The following is a 23713-nucleotide window of genomic DNA, read 5'->3' as shown; positions in this document are numbered from 1 at the left end:
TCTATCTCGCTCTCTCTCTAATCAATGAGTACATTTTATAAAAAATTTAAGCTAAAATGCACACATGTAAGGTGTCAGCTCTACAGCATCATTATTATAATTATGAAAACAGGAAATTCTTAGATGCAGACAAATAAATAAAGGAAAATCAAATTCCAGAGGGGATGTGTGTCCTGGCTGCTGACCTTGCCCCGGGTCATGGCACCGGCGAGCCCTGGCCAGAGGATAGGCAGAACCTGCGGCCTGATAATTCTGTTAGCCACCCATCAATACACAGTGACTCATCCAAGGGACCTTCATTTACAGAAAGCAAATGTCCTACTACCCCACCTCCTTGTGTCAGAACCAAAAATTCAGCCCATTTGTAGATATCATAAAAATAGTCACGAGCACTATTCATTTGTAAATAGCACGTCTTATCTAAGTCTCCTTGATATCGCCTCTGCCAATTAAGAACTGAGACGATAAAGGTAAAATATTGACCACAGTGTTCCAAATTCCAAGGCCATAAAGTCACGTTATTACCGAACAACACAGAGCCTGTGAGCTTCTGTATCTGAGCTGACTGGGCGACTCACTCAAAATGTCTCTCACGGTCCCTTTGAAAGGTTCCCCCTTTTCCCAGCCACCCTCAGGGAGGTTCTGCCTGCTTTGTGGGACACGGTGGGGTGAAGACAAGGTGGGCCAGGCAGGGCCAGGGCAGAGCAAGAAGCATAATACAGGCATATCTGCGATGCCTTGTCTCTTTCTTTCTTTTTCAATTTGAGTCTAAATTTCACCTGCTGAGGAGGCACTTCTGACTCCAGGAAAACAAAAGAAGCCACTGCAGCCCCCAGGGAATAATGGGAAGGAAAAGCACCGATACACTGTGGCGCGTAAAAGTTAAATGAGTTACTTTTGGCTTTGGAGAACTGACTTTGGTTTCGGGCTTGAGGGATGAGTGATGAATGATCTAATTCATGGGGAGAACCCCCCTCCCCAAGACATTAGCAGTAAAGCCTCTCAGGGCCTAATCAGGGCTGTAAATAGCTGTAGATGCAGAGGGTGTGTCATCTTCACCACTGTGAACATTTTGGGTCAGGTAATTCTTTATAATGGGAGCTGTTTACTTCACTGCAGGATGTTTAGCAGCATCCCTAGTCTCTCTACCCACTAGATGCCAGTAACATGGCCCCTCAAAGTTGTGGCACATAAAAATGTCTCCAGACGATGCAAACATCTCTTGAAAGGCAACATTGTCCATGCTCGAGAATAAGTGGTATAAAGATATAGGTTGGTAGGGTGCACCAACAGCATGCAGGCTACCATTGCTGCCTGTCTTCACTCTCTTCGTTGCTTTCAGTGATGATCTCCTGTCCTCTCACTCCACTTTGCTTCACCAGTAAACGTCAGTGGGTAATCATTATTATTTTTTAGTCAACATGGCCAGTTGACCTGCACTTTTTAATATTACCGATCCATCCACTGGGTTTCCATCATAGAAGATGCAGTTGTCTATGGAGGAAGGGACAGGAGGGAAAAAAGTGTATTAGAAGATTATTCTAGCCTGACTGGCCTGGCTCAGTGGTTGAGAGTCGACCGACCTATGAACCAGGAGGTCACAATTCAATTCCCGGTCAGAGCACATGCCCAGGTTGTGGTCTCGATCCCGAGTAGGGGGTGTGCAGGAGGCAGCCGATCAATGACTCTCTCTCATCATTGATGTTTCTATCTCTCTCTCCCTTTCTCTCTCTGAAATCAATAGAAACTTTTTTTTTAAGTAGCACAGTCTTGTTTTAAAAAAAAGATTATGCTATGTTGATAATATACTGGTCCATATCTGAGGGAAAGCCAAGGACATGACATGGTCTGCATCACAGAGGCAGCTGGAGACAACTGAATGGTGATGTGCAGGGGGATGGCAGACTGCCTCTCATCCGGAGGGTCAACAGAAGACACGCAGGAGCAAAGATCAAAGACAGAACATTGGCCCAAAGTAGTCCCCTTGAATTTAATTCCTGAAAAGCACAGTCTCCACTGATGAATGGTTTTCCCATCCCACAGGAAAGGTGTTCCTATGAATCAACCGACTTCTAAAGTATATGAACACTGACGATAGAAAAATGGGACTTACGCCTTGATGAATCTAGTTTTGTTTCCCATGTTGTACGCAAGATCCCCTTCCCTCACCCACCGTATCCCTCCTCTTTGGTCTGTCCCACATGGTGACTTACAATTGGACCTTGGGAAGTTGAGAGTTATGGCCAAAAGCAGCAAGAAAACATTACGGAACTGGCAGTATTCACTGTGGAAGGAGCCAGAGCATCTGCTTTCGAGCAGGGCTATGAATCAGAACCACACGAGGAAGAAAGGCTATTTGGGCCACGAGCAGCCAAGGGGGCAAAGCCACAGGAACCCAGGTGAAAAGCCTGAGAAGGCTTGGAACCCTGAGTACAGAATCAGTGGGAGCAAGTGGTACCGTCAGGGTTGGCAATATGGAACCACTTGAGGGGTGCCTGTGGTCAACCAGTGAAATCCTACACAGGCTTTGGGGTAAGAATGTCTAGAAACAAGGAAGGCAGGGGGCCTGAAGCACCTACCCCAGGAACTGTGGGAGGAGTAAACAGAGGTAGCCAGAGGCAACAAAGCCAACGAATCTGTTATTAACGGAGATTGTACAAAGTGGATCCCGCATCAATTGCCATGGATACCAATTTATATAAGATGTAAAGCTTGCTTTTCATGCCAAACCATTTCCTGAAATGTCCCCAGGGTCCTTCAGTAGGTCCTTTTCAGAGGTCTGCTCTGCCTCTGTTTCTTCTGAATTAGCCTCCTCTTTGTCTTAGTATTTCCTGCCAGCTATAAGGTACGTTCAATTATAGCACCTCACTGACCCTAGAAGCAGCTTCGCCTTGTTCTGTAATGATTTCCATAGGTCATGTTCACATTTCTCTTCCCCCATGTGTTAATGAAAGGAGAGCTTCCCAGATCCAGTAAATGCAAAACAAATGGAGTAATTATTGGTCACACCTGCTTTCTGTCTATTGTTAGTCAAGTCGCCTTTATTGATCTGTAACTAGAGTACAGACAGGCTAATATTCTCTAAATCCTAATTTCTGGTGGCTCTCACTCCTCTCTTATCCCCACTGGCTGGCTCTCTAATACCACAGATGATGGAGCTGGAGAAAGTCTACACTTCCCAGTTTGTGGGTCTACTAGTATTCTTTCTGCCTCCACCACCACATGCAATGCTGCTCATGTGAACTCAACTTTCTAATTCAACAAAGTGCAACAAATAGTTATTGTGTCTCAGAGCTGCTCTCAGATTCCCAGGACCCCTCTGTCCTGCCCAGTTGTTTGGGTGACTTCCTATTTTTGAATGAGTATGGCATCAAGATTCTTTCAACTACTCAAAGGGTCTAAAAGCTTTTTCTGTAAAGTGTCAGAGAGTAAATATTTTAGACCTTGAGGCTCATAGGCTCTGTCACAACTACTCACCTCTGCCCTTGTAGCAGGAAATTGGGTATAGACTAAATGTAAACTCGTGAGCATGGCTATGTTCCAATAAAACTTTACTTACAAAAACAGGTGCAGGCCATAGTTGCCCAAGTCCTGAACTACATACAGCCTAACTGCATTTAAATCTAGATTCAAATAATACTCACTAATTGCTTATCACATGTGATGCCTCGTGTGGGGTACTTTTGTTCTAAATGAAATGCCTCTGTTCTTTTGAATGATCAGAGTCAGGAAGCAAAAAAAATAATGGGGTGAAATTGGGGGTTTCCCATGTGGACCAGTTGCTCCTGAGGCTTCCTAGGGAATTACCATTGTGACTGGACTGGATGGAAAGCCTCCATTTAAATGGTTCTTAAATGTTTTTATGTCATATACCCCTCTGAGGATCTTATGACAATCATAGCCTCTCTCCGTAGAAAAACACCATGAAACTTACACACTCCAACCATAGTACACAAATCCTAGGTGTTGTAGACATTAAGCCCATTCAAGAATATTGTAGCCTGGCCGGCGCGGTTCAGTGGTTGAGCATTGACCCATGAACCAGGAGGTCAAGGTTCAATTCCCGGCCAGGGTTGTGGGCTCCATCCCCAGTAGGAGGCATGCAGGATGCAGCTAGTCATTGACTCTCATCATTGATGTTTCTCTCTCTCTCCCTCTCCCTTCCTCTCTATGAAATCAATAAAAACACACATATATATATGTGTATATGTGTGTGTGTATCTATATATGTTTTCTTTTTAAAAAAAGACTATTGTAGACGTCAGTGGGTCCTGGTTCAAGAGCTCTGAGTTAAAACTTGCAGCTGTTTTTGTGGCTCCAGCTGTTGTGGTTGTTGTTGGATTGTGGTTCTACTCAATTAAGTGGTTTTTGTGAATTAATAAATTATTTGACCTGAATCTATTTCCATGGTATATGGGTGAGGAGGCAGCTAATCTTTGTTAACACATGTGTATCCAAACTTCCTTATACTTACAGAGCTTTTTCTTCCTGTGTGTGATTATGACTAAAAATAATTCTGTGTGTTCATGTAAACACACCCCGCATTGTATGCCTGGCAAGGATTTCCTTTGGCCTGTGGCTGAGACCATTAATTATAGCTAATAATAAGGAGGGTGATAGTGATAAAGATAATAGCGAGGTTAAGTGCAAGGTCTCTTGAGTCAGACTGTGTTCAAATCTCAGCTCTCTCACGACCATGTGAAACGGGGCAGGTGAGGAAAATACGCCGAACCTCAGTTCCTAATCTGTTAAGTAAGGATGATAGTAGCTGTCTTGTATTTATTGCTTACCATGTACCGATTCTGCACTAAGCACTTTAAAAAGTATCTCCTGTAATCACTACAACTATTTTGAGGGGTTATCCCCATGGCACAGATGAGGAAACTAAGGCACAGAGCTTTAAATTGCCATCCATGGTCACAACCAATAGAACTAAGTGGCCTAGACCTAAGTCTCTGCTCTCAGTCATTACATTGCAGTGACTGTCTGACTTCAAATTTTGTTGTGAAGATCAACCACAGTACCTGGTACAAATTAAGATATAGTGTTTTCATACAGGTTATGCTCAACTTTTAAGGTCTGTGTCAGCCTCAGTCTGCCCAGCAGCTCTGTTCGGCCCCATCACCTAAATCAGGTTGCTGAGTTTCCGATTATTAGCCTGGCAGCTTCTAAAGTTTTCCAGGATACATGCGGAGCCTGCATCATTTAAAGACTAAAATAATCAGTGCTTTTTTTTTTTTCTGCATAAAAGCATGATTTCAAAAGATTCAAAACAACAACAGCAAGAAATTAGAGGAGACTGCCCAGGGAAAATCCCGTTTCTGGTCGCCGGAGTGATGACTCGCGCTTGATAGGGTTGTTCCTGCAGTTTGCTGATTTCCAAAAAGCAGCTAGGTCTGTCCTGATGAGGGGCACCAGAGGCACCTTAGCAGACTCCTGGGGCCCATGAAGCCTGTTCTTTCCCTGCCTGTTGAGTTATGCTCAGCTTTTAAGGTGGGCAGCGAGCCTGCGGCACATCACCAACACTGCGGGAGTTTAAATAAATGAGCACCTTTCCCTCTGACCATTGGCTTAAACTTGTGTGGTGTGCCTTTGAGATATTTTGTGTTTTAGAGTAATTCTCTAATTTCAAATATTAGCTTTTGGTAATACCTGACAAGTAGTGGCTGACAAAACAAAACCTAAACAATTAAAGACAAAAAAAAGAAGGCCAGCGCTCTAAGTGTATAGAGACTATGTCAGATTTATCTTCTTCAATACTCCACGAGGAGGAGACCCCTAACCCAGCCTTATCACCTCCCAGCCCTCCGGGATATGCCGTAAATGTAAAATACTGTGGTGAGCAGCTCTATTTAAACCCCAACTATGACTCAACCTCACACACATTAATGATGGTTTCTGGAAAAAAAAGAAAGAAAGTCAGATTCCGTGAGGCAGAGACATAGGGCAAAAAGATTGGGTGGGTTTCAGAGAGGTGGACTCCCCAAACTGAAAATTTTCCTGTTGCCACAGAAGTTTCTTAGAAAGAAATAAAATAAAATAAATATATAAACAGCTTTATTTTAAAAAGTCACTTAATTCATCTCATGTCAGGTGCTTCTGTATAGAGGTGGATAGCACATTTATACCCCTTTTTAAGAACCTGTTATATTCCGAGTGATCGTAAATCTATTATATAGCTCTCAATTTTACCTCCTCTAATGGTCAGTTAGTAGTACTGTTTCCCCAACGGTTAGCACAAGGATATGTAGGTTGTATGTGCCATTAAGTTTTGGAGAAAATGGTTTACAAAGTGAAAATTATAACTAAAATGTACCATATAAACTATGTATAACTTTTCTATACTATTTATGCCTTTTATGTTTCCCATTTTAAAGTCAACAATAATAATAATATCATAGCTGTGGCCGATACATAGAAAAGAATCAGCTCTTAATATAGTAGGAACAGGGACAGGGCAAGTGGTCAGGTGCTGGAAGACGCGTGATGACAGAGGGAAGGATGCTGTGCTCTTGGCCTGCCTCCCGAGCAAGGGAGCCAAAGCGCAAAGGGCGGAGGTCTCTCTTCCCAAAGCAGCAGCAGCAAATGATTTTAAAAATCCACCACCCTTCACGCTCGCTCACATCTACTTTGGGGAGACGTGCAATGAGTGCTACGCAGACACCCCGAGAGGGAAGCCCTTGCAGGTGAGCATGTGGAGACTTAAAGGAAGTTGAGGAGTTTAAGGCCACCTAGCTCCCAAGGGGCAGGCGGGGAATTCATCCAGGTCCCCCAGATGGCAAGGCCTGAGGGCTTTCTTTAGACGGGCCTGCCTCTGCAGAGCTGATGCTGAACGCCAGGACGAAAACTGAAAACACCTCTCGGGAATAGTCAGGATGCCTACAGTATTCATTTCATCATGAAAAGCCAATGTTAATTAACATTTTCCACCTTTCGCACACCAGGCAAATATCTGGTCAGCTTACAACCACCCACCCCATTTCCCCCCAAGCCCTTAGTGTGATATTGCTGCTCTAGAGGGGGGTCTGGCACACTCTGCGAAGGCCTTCCTTCTGAGGAATGGTGTCCACACGACCTCACTGCCCTGACCTCACGTCGCTGCCCCAGAGATGGGACCCTGAGCCAGCCTCCAGCCATCAGCGATCTGTTCCAAAGCATGGTTGGTGGTTGACAGATTCCTTCAGTCTCTCTGCCCCTGCATTTTTAAGGGTATGTGTTTGTTAACAGGAGAACAGGAGTTGAAAGACAGGAGATTACACAGAAGCCACAAGTTATTAGAAATTACAGAATTAGCTAAAGCAATGAATGAGCAGAATCTGTTATCGGTGGGAGCGGGGTTCTTGGGGAACCGCTGGAACAAGCATTTCCGGAGGCCCCCATGGATGAGATGTGGTTGAAGCTTTATTTCCGTGGAATTGCACCCCTGGGTTTCCAAAGTCCCATTTCCCGTAGTCCAGCCCTGGAAGAAGCGTAGCTGCGGACTCAGTAGAGCTACAAACAAAGCCAGCGTCCACAGTTTCCTTTCCATGTTGGAGCTGGGTCCAGTTCACCATCGGGCCAGTTCCAGTCCATTAGTCCATTGTGTGGGGGGCCCGCATGGCCGTGGGCCCTGTGGGCAAACGCAAGGGGGGCCCCACAAACCCAGAGTCACCCAAGTCCCAAGAGTCCCAAGAGCAGTAAGAGCACAAGAGCGTGAACTCCTTTGTGCAGGGGATGAAATATCCCAAATTTTGAGCCCTTGCAGTGGCCATGCCCATTCTGGCCAACCCTCTCTGTCCCCAGGTGTGATTGACAGCAAGCACCTTCACGAGTCCCCCCAGCTTTACTGGGCACGCGTCCATCTTCCCTTTGCTGGGCCCCCAGGGAGTGTAGAGCTGTAGCCCCAGTGACACGCCTGTAACATCTGGCCTCCCTCCGCTCCCTGCCTCTTACCATGACTAGTTCATCACAACGGTGCCCCCCTGGAGCAGGGAGGGCCAAGCAATTGGTTGGTCGTGAAAGGAGCAGTTGCCCAGGGATGGAGAGCACAGGGTCCTGGCAAGGCCGGCACATGAGGCAGGGAGCCCGGGGGACATTAGGGGAGGCTGCCCGAGAGGTACACAAAAGGTACAGGTGTCTCCTCTCGGGTAAGGCTTGCGTGCACACTGACGGTCGCCTGCCTTCCGCGCGTCCCCTCTATCCTTGCAGCGAACCCTCCTGAGCTACATGAAATGACCTCAGGGTGTTTCTGTTCCTTGCACCTTGATCAAGCTTAATAACACACTGGGTTACAATTTTATACAAAACACAAGGTCTCATCGACAATTTACTGTCACTCACGAGGTGCATCTAAAGATAGGGACTAAAACTGCTCCTATCTTCACATAACTTTCTGCCTAAACTTCATTTCAAAAACTAACAATGTAAAACTATATTAACAGAGACAAAAAGAGCTCCCATTAGGGCCCTATCAGATTCCACCATGTAACTGCATTTCCCACTCTGTTAAGGTAACAACGGTGTAAACTTGAGGCGGACCCAGCCGGTTCCCCTGCCCTGCAGGCCCCTGCGCCAGCGGGACTCTCCTGCCACCGCTCCTGAGCCCAGCTTGTCTTCGTTCCTTTCAAAAGTCTGGGCTCACAGGGAACAGGGAGGCTGCGGGGCCGCCTTCTAACACCATACCTGTGTGAAGAGATGCGGGATGCTGGCTGGTGCGGGACACGGAGCACCCAAGCGGGTGACGCCGGGAAGGGGCTGGAGGAAGCTGAAGGACCGAAGCTCCGAGGGAGCTGTGGGGTATTTATGAAAATCCGTGGTGTGTTTTGAAATGCAGATGCCTCTGGAACTGGGAATGTAATCACAGGCATGAAAACTGTCTTTAATAAATCTTCTTAATTAAAACCTATTGTTCAGAAAAATGGAAACCCTCCTCCAGTATTAGAAACAGTAGCTTGAGGGGGGAAGTAGGGCCTCGTTTAGACGGCGGCACAGTCACTACAAGGGGTCCCGGTTGCGCCCGTGGGTTTTGTTATTGTGTTTATTCCAACACAGAAGACTCTTTTCTTTGGTTGCCCACATTTTCTTCATTGAAAATACCGGCAGTGTTAAAATCATAGGCTTCTTAATAATTCGGTTAAAAAGAAGTCAAGTCGGCGGTGTTTAGATTTATGTAGATGAGACAGGACAAGTAACTCATGTAGCATCTTAATCTGATTCATTCACCACTCGACAAACATTTATTGAGCAGCTAATGTGCACCGAGCGCGATCAGTGAGCACAACAAAGACTCCTGCCCCACGGTAATATGCACCTAGCTGAGAATTATATAGACCGAATAACTGCCAATAAAAAAATCCAGTGAAGAAGGAAAAATAACCTCTGGGCACATTCGACGAAAAATGAAAACGTACAATTCCAGGGAGGGAGGGGTGCTACATGATTTTATTCTGATTTATAGTATTTAAAAAAATCAAGTTTCAAAAGTGGAGGTGGGAAATACTCAATTTAAATTAGAAACATGTGAATACTATTTTTATTTGGCATCATTATTTTTCATGGATTAGCTATAAACCATCACATGAGATAATTTCTAGATTACAGATAGTTGTGCATATAAAAACACTTTCATATGTGTGGCAGGCAGTCATGTGTGTGCTTTATAGTGTTCAATAAATGCATTCCTGTAGAGCTTAATGTGTTAAAATCTGACAAATACAAATATGTAAATATTTAAAAAGTAAAAGTCATTATTTGGAGAAACATTAATATGAATTATTTTGGAAAACATTCCAAACTTTAAAAATTCCTTTTGCAAATTAAATAAGTAACCAGAATTTTGCGACTTTGGCTTTTTGGATGTAGACTGGTTTTAAAGTCCTACAGGGAAAGACATAGGGATTATCTGAACACATAGGGATCATAAATAAAAATCACTCGTTGTCTGCAGGCTTAAAGCTAAATTCATACCAAACTGACCAACTTATTTGAAGAGATAATGAGGGCCATTTTTACTTTAACTTATAGATTTTTCATTAAAAATCTGTTTATTATCTTGTTTTAAAAGTCTCCTAAGAGCTAACGTATGTATACCATACCCTGTGTATTAAATTTACGTGGCTTAACTACTATAGGGTAAAATGAAAAGACCTCTGAAATTTATTCTTTTACTTGTTGTCTGTGTCCTAAGACGAATCCTTGAGCAAGTTAAATAACAAAACTGCAAAGATTTGAAATAAAACTTGTCCTTGCAAAGCTCTAAAAGTAAACCACATAAAATTGCACAGCAAAAGGGAGAGAAATTGCAAATAGTGGGTATGTTCTAAATTTATGAAAACATAATTGTTGTTTGCCATTCTTCTTGTTTTCCATCCCCTATTTTTTCACAAATACAATAAATAGTCTGTTGTTGTTGTTAAAAATAAGTAACCAGGTGATTAAGGGTTTTCATCAACCTAGGTGAACAGGAGAACTTTTTCAAGGTATAGAAAGTCAGAGCTTGGGGGTCATTTAAACTTTAAGATCTAAAAGAAGGAATTTTAAAAGTGCTAGTTAAGTGCTTGTTAATATTCTGTATAGAGATTCATTTTGTAAGACGTCCATCCCACTTCTCCAAAGAGGTAAGTAATAACACTCATCTAAAATTTGTATTGAAAGCTCTCTGCTTTTTTAACTGGCTTAAGGGAAAACAAATAGCATCCTTAGGTAGCATTGCTGAATAAGTAAACCTGTAAGTTGAAAGGCCCTGGTACCTTCATAATAATGAAAAATTTAATGATTTGAGGAAAAAAATCTAACTTGTGAGAAAAAGAAAACTGCTAGCAAGGGTTTATTAAAGTTTATCATCGTATTATTTTATTTTTCAATTTAATGGTGTTTCATTAGGGTAAGTAGGTAGGTGCCTATTTTTTTCTAATCAATCTCTTTTTTAAATTTATTTTTAAGATTATTATTACTTTTTTGGCTCAGCAAACTACATAGTCTTGAAACTACAGAAACCTAATCGCTCTTGTGAGTGGCAGATAAAAAAACTTAATACTGATCCCTGCCTCCTTAGATTGGTTTTATAAAATGTATCGATTAATAGCTTATTGTGTTATGAATGTTATATGGTCTGTAGTCCCCACCCCGAGGCTGTAATAACCAAATCTTTTGCGGACTTGTGCTGTTTTCAGGTAACTCACACCCTCCCACAACACATACCAACGCGCTCCTCCCTTTCCATTTAATGTCCTATTTTCCTAGATTTTGCAGTTCAAGATTCACCTTACACTTCAGTTGGTCCATATACATAGTTTTAGTTGTATAAAGAAGTTAGGACATAATATAAGAAAATGCCCTACAGAAAACTGTATTCTCTGTTTTGTAGAACACAGGCCTTTAAAGGGAGTGGAAAGTGGGATTAAGGAATACCTTGCGTCATTTACATTAGCTCAGGACGTGTGTCCTTCAGCTGCTGTTAGCGAAATTAAAAAATTCAAGTCTCATCCCTGCTGGGTGGCTCAGTTGGTTAGAGCGTCACCCTGATAGGCCAAGGTTGTGGGTTTGATCCCAGTCTGGGCACATGCAGGAATCAACCATGATGCATAAACGAGTGGAACAGCAAATCGATGTCTCTCTCTAAGTCTCAGATTTAGTGATGTCTTCTATCTGACGTGCAGTCAAATTGAGTAGCAAGCACTGCCATATTTCTAAAAAGCAAAGTGTTCCTAGAACAATGATTACTATTTTTCCACAAGTATGACTGGCAAAGGGAAGATCCTGTAAGATTTGTAGAATCTTGTAAAATATCATTTAAATGGAAGCCTTGCTGTGAATATAGCCTGAAAGCGTTAAACTGTTTTGATTTCCTGAAAGTTACTTTCCATTGATTTTGAAGTTTAATGTTTCTGATATAATTTCATTGGCACAATTTACAGGAAGAAGAAAGATATGGCAGGATATGTATATTTTGTTTCTCTCCCTGTTTATTACATCCTAAAATTTGTTGACTTTAGAAGTAACACTATTTCAAAAGAATAATTCATGATTCAGATATCATTTTATTAATTTTAGGTAAGGATAAATGTGTAGTTCCAGAATCCAAATGATTGGTTTTTAATCTGGGGGAAAGAAAAAAATAATACAAGCAATAGGATAATACAATATAAAAATATTTTTCTCTTAAGAAATATAAGCAAGGTGCTTTGGCACAATTTCCTCCACAATGGGGGTATAGTAGTGTCCATAAAATTTTATATTGGAAGATTATTAATACTAAGATTTGCAAGGATAGAAAAAATGAACTGTACATGCAGAAACTACAATAGAACGTACAGCTTGATAAAATTTGAGATTCAAATGAACTGCATCATAATACCAAATACCAAGACTTAACATTACAATTCATTAATCCATTATAATTCATTAGTCAAATGTCCCAAGGAGAGGGAGGAATGTACAATGAGTATTTTCTGGAAATGAACTGCTAAAAATTAGTGGAGTATGAAAAGACTTCAGAGCTGGAAGCTCCAGCAGGGTTTAAAAGGATGGGGGAAGGGATATTACTCACTCTTAAATATTTGAAGAGCCATTTTTAAAATTAAAATCCACGAATGTCTCAGCAGTTCCCACTGCATAAGGCCGACTCTGACTCTGTTTCATGCATTTTTTCCTTGGTAAAGATGAGACTGAGAAACAGCACACAGGACATTTTGCATTGATTTAGGCCAGTTGGGGGGGGAGGGGAGAAACATGGTCTAGAGCAGGATTTCAAATTGTTGAACTAAATATAGTAACACTTGCAGCGGTGGCAGGGTTCCAGAATTTTTAAAAGATTTCATTTTACTTATTGCAAGCTATGATCTGATCATATTTGGCCTACATGTTAATATTTTCATTATTTAAGCACTTTAAAAAAAAAAAAAAGAAACTGTGTATAAACAAATGATCAGCCCTGTTCACTGAGGGATTATTTACTCTGGAAATGTCTGGAATTCTTTCACCCTATCTTGTCCTCTGGGACTCCCCCCTCTTCTGAAGAATTGATATGAGCGTGTGGGGGAGGGGAACACATCCAACCAAAAAGCGTGAGACAGGCGAGGTCCCTCTTCATGGCACAGGGTGCGAGGGGTAGAAAAACAAAGGAAAAAATAACTGTGTTCTCCGAGGCTATTATCTAATGCGAAAGCAAACAGCCCGCCTGTAAATCAGCTAACAGAAGGGGATTAGGGAGGGATCCGAGAGGCCTCGGTTTCTCGCAGAGCGGCCTCTCCAGCCCGCGACGCAGGCCGGCGGCCGGGCGCACTCCAGATGGCCGGGGACCGCGGGCGTCTCGGGTTACCGCGGGGCGCTCGGGCCGCCCCTGGGCAGGGGGCCTGGTGAGGCATCTTTGGGGAGCCCGCCCGCCCCGGAGAGCGAGGCCGAGGCCCGGCGCGGGGGAGGCCGCCGCGCCCCCGCCCGCTCGCCCCGCGCGCCCCGACTGCCCATTGTTAACATATACTTGACCTCCGTGACCCCCGCGCGACACAGATGTCTCCAACCTCCACCTCCGCGCGCCCCGCGGGGAGCCCTCCCCCCCGCACCTGGTAGCGGCCGCGCCGCCGCCTCCCTCGGGTGCGGTGTCTGCGCCCCGGGCGCGGGCGCGCGCGGAGCCGGCCTGGGGTGGGCGCTCCCCGCGCGCCCCGGCGACCGGCCGGCCGCCTGCAGCGTCGGGAGAGAGCGCGGGGGCGAGGCGGGCGCACCCGCGCCCCACGGCACCGCCGCCTGCGCCGCGGCCGCCACGGGGGCGCGGAGGGAGGGAGGGAGGGAGGGAGGGGGCGGCGCGGGCGCGCGCTCCGCGAGTCGGGGTTGTGCGTGGAGGCTGCCGTTGGCTGACGGCCAGACCCCGGGCTCCTGGCTCCGCAGCTCGCTCTGCGCAGTAGCCGGCGGCCGCGGGCGCTGGGCGGCGGGACTCCGCGGCCTCCTGCGAGCGCGCGTGGGCGAGTGGCCGCGCGGACTCCGGCCTCGCGGGGAAGCGGCGCCGCGCCCTCGCCGGGCCGCTGGCCGAGACGGAGGGGACGGGAAGTTGCATTTGCATCTGGGAGCCCGTGGCGGATGGTGGGACTCTCCGGCCCTGCGCAGCGTAAGTGCCGCGGGGGGCGGGCGGGCGCGGGGACGGGCCCCTGGCCGCACGGCCGCTGGTCCCCGGCCGGCGTCGTCACCCGGCGCGTTGGGCCGGGAGCCTCAGGCTGGACCTGTCGCCCGACTAGGGTGGGACTGCGCGGCGGGGCGCGCAGGGACGCCGCTGGTGCCTTCGGTCTCCAATGACCCTGAACTTCACGGGCCAGCCGAGGATGCTTTCCACGCTCAGATCCCCCGCACCGCCTTTAAAAGATCATTTCTCTTTCCTCTCCGTGGGCACGAAATGTGCGCGGGAGGATGATCGTGGAACCCTTCCCATCCCCACCCCCGCCATCCGGACAAAACAACCGGTCAGGGCGCCCACGGTGCGTTTTGGCAGGTGGCCCTACACCCTTAGCGTGGGTTTTTAAATTTTTATTATTATTTTATTATTATTATTATTATTATTATTATTATTATTATTATTATTATTATCGGGAAGGGCAATAATAGTTTAGATGGTGGGAAACTTAGCTCCAGGAGCAGCAGAGCGAAGTCTTAACTTTGAGACCCGGCTGCGCCCGGGGCCGGGCCCTCCGGGCGGCTTTTTCGCGCCCGCGCCCGTCTGGGATCTTTGCCCCGTGACCTCCGGGCATCTGGGCGGCTCAGCCCCGCGGCGGGCGGACGGCGGGCGGCCGGGACCCGAGCGCCCCTCGCGGGCGGGCTCCGCGGGCAGCGTCGCTCCTGGCGCCGCCTCTGCGCGCCCGGGCCCCGCGCCCTGGCCCGGGGTGTCCCCGGCCTGACCCCGAGGCGGTGCCCACCTCGCCCGGGCCGGGAGCAGAGCCCCGTGTTCTGCAACTCCGGTCCCGGAGAGCCCAGATGGGCAGCCGCGTCCAGGGAATTTTTATGTATTTATGTTTTGATTTCCAGAAACCGGCCTGGTTAAGCCCCTGAGCCCGTGGAGGAGCGCGCGGGGCCCCGCCGCCCACCGCTCTCACCGCGAACCCGAAAGGACCGCGGTGGTTCGCGCACCCAGACCCCTCTCCAGGGCGCACCCATGGCTGGCGGGGCGCCTTAATCAAATAGGGTTATCTCGGCACCTGGCGCCTAAATTAATTTTATTTTTAATTTTTTTTTATTTAAAAAAAATTTTTTTTTTTTTGGAAAGGGCGGTGAACCCTTGGAAAAGTTTGAGTGCTGTGGTTGTGGGAAGTAGGATGTGAATCGAGATTGTTGCTAAAATTACCTGCCCAGCCCCCGCGCCTTTCGGTTTGGAGGGTCTGGCTGGGGAGCCCTGCAGCCCTTGGTCTCCTTGTTACCGGCACAGAGCATCGCGGAGAAATCCTTCGCGCACAGCTCGTCTTCAGACCCCAACTTGGCGGCTGCCTGGGGAGGGAATCCGCACGATGCGCCTTTGGAGGAGCCCGCGCCCCCGGGGAGGGGGCCTGGCCGCGCGGTCCCCGGGGTGCGGAGCGCACGGGGGACCAGGGGAGCCGCGGGGCCGCCCCACCAGCTTCAGGTGCGTCGCGCACCTCGGAGCCGCCTTGCATTTTTAACTTCCCCTAATTAACCTGCCCAGGGCCTACGTATAAATGGCTGTCCACAGCTGCTGCAAATTGATTTATCCCCTGATAAAGGTCGGGTTGCTGACCGAAGCGTTTTCTTCCTACCTGCTGTGTGAACCGAAATCTGTTTTACAGGGTTTTCCCCTCCGAGTCTCCTTTAAAACATCTGTAAGGTTTTTAAGTGCGCGCAGTGGCTCTCATGATCCTACCCCTCCCTTTCCAGGGGACCAGTGGAGCTGGGTCTGTGCCCAGCGAGTCCGCCCTCCCTAGAATACAAATTGCCTGGCTTCTCTGCTGATAAATGGTTTGTTAGTGTTGGGGGCCTCCTTTCAGTTGACTGCAGCGTTTTTGCCTTGACCATGTGAGTGGTCTGCGGTGCCCAGTGTCTCCTGTCACGCCGTCGCTTAGAAAAGGTTGACAGACACCATTGTTTCTTAGGGCGGCCGAGCCCCAACCTGGGTGTCTGCGTCAGCCGGGCTGTGTGCAAACAAGCACATTCACAGTGCTATGGATCTCCCCCTTCTTCAGCTTTAAAATGGGGTCTAGTTTTCACGTCATGGGGGCTGTCAGGTAACACCGATAAGGCTGTCTGATTTTTTTTCCCCTTCCTTTCTTTTACGGATTGTTGTTTTTTAAGGAGCTCTGATAGCCTTACCCAATATTAATATAGCCTTACCCAATATTAATCGTGGAATCTCAGTTCGACCCAGGCTGTTTTTGCAGCTGAGATGGATGCTGAGGAAGTTGAGGTCTATCTTTGCTTTCCCTGTACTGTATTTAGCATGTGGTATTTCCTTGGCTTATTCTTTCAGAGGACAAAAGTTCCAACCAAATAACAGAGGAATCGGGCTTATTCTGAGTGCATGAAAAGTGACTCTAAGATTATACCCAGAGAAAAACTTGAAAGTCTTTGTTTAAGCATTGATGTTATTGTAAACCATTTAGACAGCAGTCACTTTCTTTGAAAAGCTAAATACTGGGTGGGAGAATGTGAATATGGAGTTTCTCCAGTGTTCGGGTTCATACTTAAAATAATCTGTGACCCACTAATACCTGCTAATAATTTGATTTTTTAAATGATCCTTGAAGGACCTTTCTAATAAGAAGCATTCTGCTTGCAATACAATGGAAACTGTACTATGAATTGCAAGTTGCTGGAAGTAGTAGGGCAGTGTGTGTTGCAGCTACAGGACAGCAGCTTTTTAACATTTTTACAGGGTTCCCTTTCTAAAGTAAAGTAAAATATTGCCCTTGATGCTGGTATTTGATGATAAGTTGTCTCATGGACGATGTTAGTCTAAATATTTGCAGATAAAAGAGCACTTCAGAATTTGCAAAGAACCACACCGATGTAGAGTGCCATTCTTATTGATTTTATTGTAAAATAGAATCTTAGCCAAAACACCACAAAACACTTTCTCCCCCTGCACAGTGAAAAGGGACCGCGAGAAAGCAGTGGGTGCCGTCGGAGCACCGGTCAGTGGCTGTCAGTGGAGGGCATTCCTGGCTGTCAGATCCTGTTTCTCGCGGCTTTGATATGAGCATCAGCTGACAGGCGCTGAATGCAAAGCCTTCTTCACTGAGGGTCCAGGCAGGCAGCACAGCCTTCCCAGGAAAGCAGTCTGCAGAATTGGCACCTGCAGGATTTGCATGTGAAAAAAACGAGCCAGTTGCGTCTTACTGGAGTCTGTTACCGTAAGTCACAGGAGTGCAGTGAGAAAAATGCCTCTTTGCTGCTGTTTGGGCATTTGCAAGCTCTTTGTTTTATATAGTCCTTATCACATAGTGTCCCATGGCCTTTATTGATAGAAGGAGTGGGAGGTAGTCTCTCGCTTTATAGAGGTTATTTACTGCGCGGAGTGGAGTTATTTCTCACCATGTGCTTGCATTCAGTTAATTGTTCAAATGGGCCTTAGAATGATGAGCTCATGCAACTTTCGGAATAATCTGTAAGAAGTTAAATACATAGTTAGGTTCATGTAAATAGCTCTTGAAAAGAATCCAGCATCTTAAGTTATATACTTTAATAAGAAGTTAAAATCTGTAAGAAAAAAAATAAACCTTTCATACTTCTAAACCTCCGGAAAATGTTTCCTCCCACTTTTGTCACTCAAATGCCTTTTAAAAATATCATAGTTAACCCTCTTTATGCAAAGTAACTATCAAATGTTAAATCAACTGAGACCCTCGTGAACTATTCCTGGGGATGTTTTATCCAGCATAAGCTGTCATCTGAAGAGATACCTTCCAACTTCACTTCTCGACAGCCGTTAATATGAGTTCCTAAATAGTGTTTAAAGAACAGCAAGCATTTTATTCAAGCAAGGTTAGCTCAGTTTAATGGAGGTAATTGTGAGTGATAAGCCAGAGCAGGTTATCTCTGTGTTGTTTAAACAGAAGGAGCTACTTTGCACCATTTCCAGCAGCCATCTGTGGAAGAGGAGGGTTTGCACCTGTCTGTCCACACTAATTATAGATTAGGGCCAAAGAAATGAAATTCGAGGAGGTTTTCAGCTAATGAAATCCATACTGATTTTATTGTAAACGTGTTTTATGTAAAGAGGGTGATGGCTGAGTTATGAGTGAATAAATCGCTACGTAGCTGCTGGGCACTTGGTTTTGAAGCACAATCCTGCTGCATTAACCTTTGATATTAAAAAAAAAAAAAAAAAAAAAAAAAAAGACAAACAACTCGGAGACGGGTGCCAGCCTTTGTCTGACATCCAGAGCTACGATTTAGTGAGGAGCAGTGGGGCTCAGTGCAGTTTAAAAATGGGCTGTGACGCTGATTAAATGTTAAGAATATTCTAACATTTTGAAATGAAGATGGCACGGGAGGTAGGTCTTGTTTTAACTTATGTACATAAAACATCAGAAAATTAGAAAGCTCTTTTTTTTTTCTGCAGTTCAGTTTCGCATAAATGAGAAATTAAGTAGAATAAGTGAGGAATGCATTCTTCAATAAAAGGTCACATGGATGTCTGCCACATCTGTTTATAGTAATTATGAACATAATTAACATAAGAATTACAAATGAAATAATGACGCGCCTCGCGATGAGATACTAGGCCAGAATGGTCATATGCTGGAATTCTCACATTATGGCACACTAGAATTCACAGACTCAAAGAAAGAGAGAAAATGCTAGATAGATTTTTATCTGGATTAATGCTTCAAAACTTATCTGCCTGGGGCAGATGGACGTCTTGCTTTTATAGGAAGGTAACCTATTATTAAGAAAAGAACTCGTTGCAATTAGGATTTCTAGTCACCAGCCTGGACTGTAAGACAGTGGCGATTATAGAAACCACTTTCTGTTGTACACTTATTCTGTGATTATCGTTCTGGGTTATTATATTGCTTTTTAAACATCGAAAGCTCTGCAGCCAAGTATTTGCTTTGGGAAAGAGTCCTGGATCCTTCCCGTTTGAGAACTGGTTGATCTTTTCTGTAACTGTGAGTCGGAGGTCAGTGGACAAACAAGGTAGTAATAGAAACACGGCACCTCCACGAAATGAGAACACGGGCAGGTTAGCTTCTGCGGTCTTCTTCATGTCTTCAGTGTCTGGATGCTTTTAAAAGAAAAATGTGTAAGCCTTCTCTGAGTTTGAAAGTACTGCATTGTTTTGCTTTGTTTTGTTTTTAAATAGCATATTTTCAAAGAACATGTAATGGAAAATTCACTGGGCGTTTGTAAATTGTATTTCTTTCTTCCTAGAGTTGCACTGGATTTTCAGGCATTTATTTGCATGTAGCCTGTGTCCAAATTGCTCTAACTAAAATGCAATAAAGGGGGAGGTATGTGTGGCTGGATTTGGTTCCTCTGAATGCAGTTTTGTGTAACAGCTAGAGAGAAGGGGAAAGGTAGCCTTTTATAAGAGCTGAAGTGATACTCCAGAAATCTGTTATTAAATTGAAAACATGTAAGGATGGCAGATTATCGCCGTGTCGAGCTCACTCGTTTTGTAACGCACCCTGCCAGATCTGCTTCCTACCCTGGCACCCTCTTTAGTTGTTGAACCTGGCCACCTTTTGCAGATTTTTGGAGAAGTCTTACCTTTTACTCATCCCAGTGATACCGCGAGGTTTTCCATATTATTGGATTCCTGGAGGATTGTGGCCCGACCCCCTTTTATCTGACATTCATTGCAAAGATTTTCACACGTGCCCTTCCCCCAGCTATGCCCAGCTTTTTCCGCTTTGCCTTACCTGTCGAATTTCCCTTCATTCATTTTTTTGGAGCGGGAGCGTGGTGAAGGGGGGGTCCGCTACACAGCAAGCTGGCTTTGGCTCCGTGTTTGGAGGAGAGGGCTTGATCTAACAGAGCGTCTCCTCATTTCCTAAAGGGCTTCTTAGAATCTCTCTCCTTTTCCAGGCCTCTGTCTTGCTCACATGTTTTTTATTCTCTCTGCTCGCTGGCCTTCCTACCCTCGCCCCTATCGTTTTTGCCCCTGTATATTGAGACACCGTGCATAAACTGTTTTATAAGCAGGAGCGTCACTGTATGGACATTTATGCAGTTTGCTGGCTATTTTATCCTGAACTCACACTTCATAGAGCAGTGAGCGCTTCCTAACACAACCAAATACTCCCCCCCCCAAGTAACCTTCTTCGCTGCCTTATCTGCAGTTGATTAAGGACCTGACCAGGCGTTCCCATGGCCTGACGGGTGCACTTAAACGTGAGAAGGGGCCACTGCTGGACTAACCGGGTGTATCTCCCCCCTCGCCCTGATGGGTAGGGGATGACCGCTGGGCCGATGGACAAGCCTGCGCCCTGCTTGTTCTCTGGTTGATTCTTGGGCTCTGGGCAGGGGAAGAGCTGAGGCAGCCGGAGGGGAGATTGATTGCCCCCATTCCCAACTCCCACCTCCAACACAGGCTCCCAGGCCCACACGTAAGGAGCCTCCTCCCAACACAGTGTCTGGAGGTGGAGCAGACGCCTCCAGGAGTCACCTGTGGCCACCAATCACAGGTGGTCCTTCTTATCTCAGGAATGCTGGCTGCACACGTCTTCTGCCGGGACATACTCAAGCCCAGGGAAGGGAGATGTTTAATATCTGCCTGTGTCCGTCTCTGTCACGGGTGCGTGTGTAAGTAATTTAGGGGTATTGGGGTCAGCAGAGAAAGAGGCAAGAACTCCCACTTGAGGTTGGCCTGGGCGGCTGTAACTGCTCTGAGGACTCAGCTAGGTTGGTTGTGCAAACTGGCTGTTTGGATGGAGGTAAGAAGGTGAATGTCTCACTCGTGCACCCTGCCAGAGAGAGGGCCGTACACCCTGTGACCTTGACCCAACCTCCGGAATGTTCAGGGACTAGCCCTGGAGCAGGGACACACGGTTTGCTCGCCCGGACCCCTCCCTTTCTTTCAGAGCAGGGACAGACTTGGGCGTGCAGGAGACCCCCAGCGGTTCGTTCTCACCCAGCCTTGGGGTACCTCGCTCCTACTTGCCACCCCCATCCTGGGGCCTGCGCCTCCCCTCCCGGCCCCTTGCTCCTGCAGGTTTCCCCCTCCAGCCCGTCTTCCCCCTCGCTCCTACTCTTCCTCTCTCCCCTGCTCTGTCTCACATGCACCCTCTGTTTATTTTCCTGCCTCCATCTGGGCCCTGCTGATATTGTAATCGCCCTGACGCACGCGGGCTCCTCTCCTCTCCCTCCTGCTCTCGCACGCTCACTCACACACAATGTGCCATCCTGACAAGCCTTTTACTTCTGATAAGCTCTGATGTGTGTTTAATGAATACAAAGCCAGGGTCTGGGTGCCGCCTGGGCTGTGTTGCCTCTCGCGCTCCTTTGCCAGAAGGTAATCTCAGCGAGCGGGGAGGGGGGCGAGCGGGCGGGAGGCGGGAGGGGTGGGAAGAGCAGGGGGGCGCAGGGGAGGCTGATCTTCTCCCTCCCTCTCTCCCTTCCCCAACGATTCAGAAGTCGATAAGACCAGGAGAAGTGAAGATGTAACGCCTTATCTGTCGCTCCCCTTAGCTGGCAGAGAGAATTTACATTTAGAGATTAGCGGAGGGAGAAAGAGAAATCTGCCTTTTGTTGTATGGGTGAGCAGGAGACATCAGCCCCGGCCTGGCCGCTATCTCCCATCACCTCTGCTCTCCAGCCTGGACACGCCAAGGTGAGATTACCAGAGAGCCTTATCTCCAATTGGGTTTAGTTTTGCCAGCCTGAATAGCTTTAGAGACTCTATAAAGGGGGAACGAGAGATGATTTATTGACTGGACACTGACGCCTTTAGATGAAGAGGGGAGAGAAAAAGCTGCTTAACGACTCGATTGGTTCATTTTTATTTTAAGGTGAGACCGGCTCTCTTCTGGCGCAAGGGAGGGCCACAGGACTTAGGCAGAATCTGAATGGCTTAAATGTCATTTCCTCCATCCCCTTCTTAGCACCGCCTCTCTTACTGTAACAGGAGTTTCATTTACCCCTTATTTGTAGGATGGACAAACTGAGAAAAAAGGTAGCGGCTTTGGGAATCGATCATTTGTGTCTGGTTTTATGTGACTTGATTTGAACGAGTGGTGAACTGGTGCTAACGTACTTGAATGAGCGAGACAAGCTGACAAAGCCCACTTTTACTACGAAATGAGTTGATTTTATAGTGTGGTTTCAACTTGGTCTGGAGAGAAAAGCCACTCTGAGTTTGTTAGGTAGATTTGTATTTTGGATTTGGACCATGGAAATTTTCCCCAAGAGTTTGTTTTTAAAGAGAAGAATGAAAACAATGTTTTATTGACACAGGGGTGTATTTCAAAAAATCACAGTTTCAACTTTGGAAGGTCCTTAAAATGGGTGAAAGTGGGGGGGAAAAAATGATTGTTTTGCCTCCTACGCCTTGTCAAGATAGGTGTTTTCATAGGTAAATGGGATCCAGAAGCCGAATTCAAACGTGTTTAAAGCCAGGGGGCATGTTTTCTCGTTGACAGCACAATCCACTGGGCAAGACAATGGAGTCCCATTATTTCACTCCCATTGACTGAACATATTGACATTTCAGGCTTGTTGTAGCCTCAATAAGCACGGCCAGACAGGAGATTCACAGACCCACTGGCCGGAGTGGCACACACGTTACTGAATGTCACTTCTGCCTTCAGGATACCTTGTCACCCAGGCGGAATCCGAATGGACAGCCTGGGACCCTTCAGAGTGGGGCAGCGCTCTGTTGGCTGAGAAACCAAGAGATGGCGTGTTTGGGGGGCATCTTTAATTCTACCCAGAATTGGATGTTACAGAGAAATGTGTATGGCACTTTTATTTAGAAACCTGAGAAGCAGCCCAGATACCAGTCTTGCGTATTTTACGTACAATAGTTCGAGACCGACCTCCGCCTCCCGTGGAGGTGTGCGCAGAGAGTGGCCGTCACGTCATGCCGATGGTACCAGTCTGTGGGTGGGCGATGCGCGTGCTTGCCCAGTCTGGGATGCTCAGACATCGGAGCACTTGCTAAATCTGTATCTGGTAAAAGGAGGTGTAAACCCCCTTCCAGAATAGGAACTGACTGGATGTTTTGTTTCCTGCTTTCTTTGGGTGGGTGGAACACAAAAAATGGGGTGTATATACAGGGCGGGGCAAAAGTGGGTTTACAGTTTGTATGGAAAATAATACAATAATTAAGAATATTACAGGAATAAACTCTGTGTTCCACATACAACCGTAAACCTGCATGCATAGATAGTGGTGTGTAAGGATAAATGTATTTGAAGCAGAGGCAGATAAAAGAAATACTAAGTACTTCTTATTTTCCTAGTGTGGTCTACCCTTCTATACACTTTGCTTACTTAGTCTTTGCACAAGAAAACCAAGTCTTAGGCAGACATTGTGTCAAAGAAATGTGAGTGGTACAAAAAGCAGATATACAAAAAAACTAGGAAAGACATATTTTTTAAAAGTTTAAGGAAAATATAAAACCATTATAACAGGCCTTATACCCAGCAATTTATTGCCATGGAGTAGGCAACCAATGCCCTTTACAGCGCTTAGCACAGAACTGGTCCTTCACACCGTTTTCATGAAAATGTTAGGTTTCTGTCTGACCAGCAGGTGCTGGGGAGATGAAAGCCATGTGCAAATTTTCATGAGGCCAAAAGTGTCA

General features: G+C 46.2%; 1 protein-coding gene across 1 annotated transcript in view; it reads left to right on the top strand.

Moving 5' to 3' along the window:
* Positions 1 to 13794: 13794 nt before the first annotated feature.
* RUNX1T1 (RUNX1 partner transcriptional co-repressor 1) overlaps positions 13795 to 23713 on the top strand; it is a 120461-nt gene continuing 110542 nt past the window's right edge. Inside the window, exon 1 of the mRNA XM_081117378.1 lies at positions 13795 to 14077. Coding sequence (XP_080973504.1) covers positions 14050 to 14077 — 28 coding nt within the window. The 5' untranslated portion in view covers positions 13795 to 14049. The remainder of the gene's footprint in view (positions 14078 to 23713) is intronic.

The sequence above is a fragment of the Miniopterus schreibersii genome, assembly GCF_964146895.1.
Source record: "Miniopterus schreibersii genome assembly, chromosome: 17".
Taxonomy (NCBI): Eukaryota; Metazoa; Chordata; class Mammalia; order Chiroptera; family Miniopteridae; genus Miniopterus; species Miniopterus schreibersii.
This window is presented reverse-complemented; position numbering and strand designations above follow the sequence as displayed.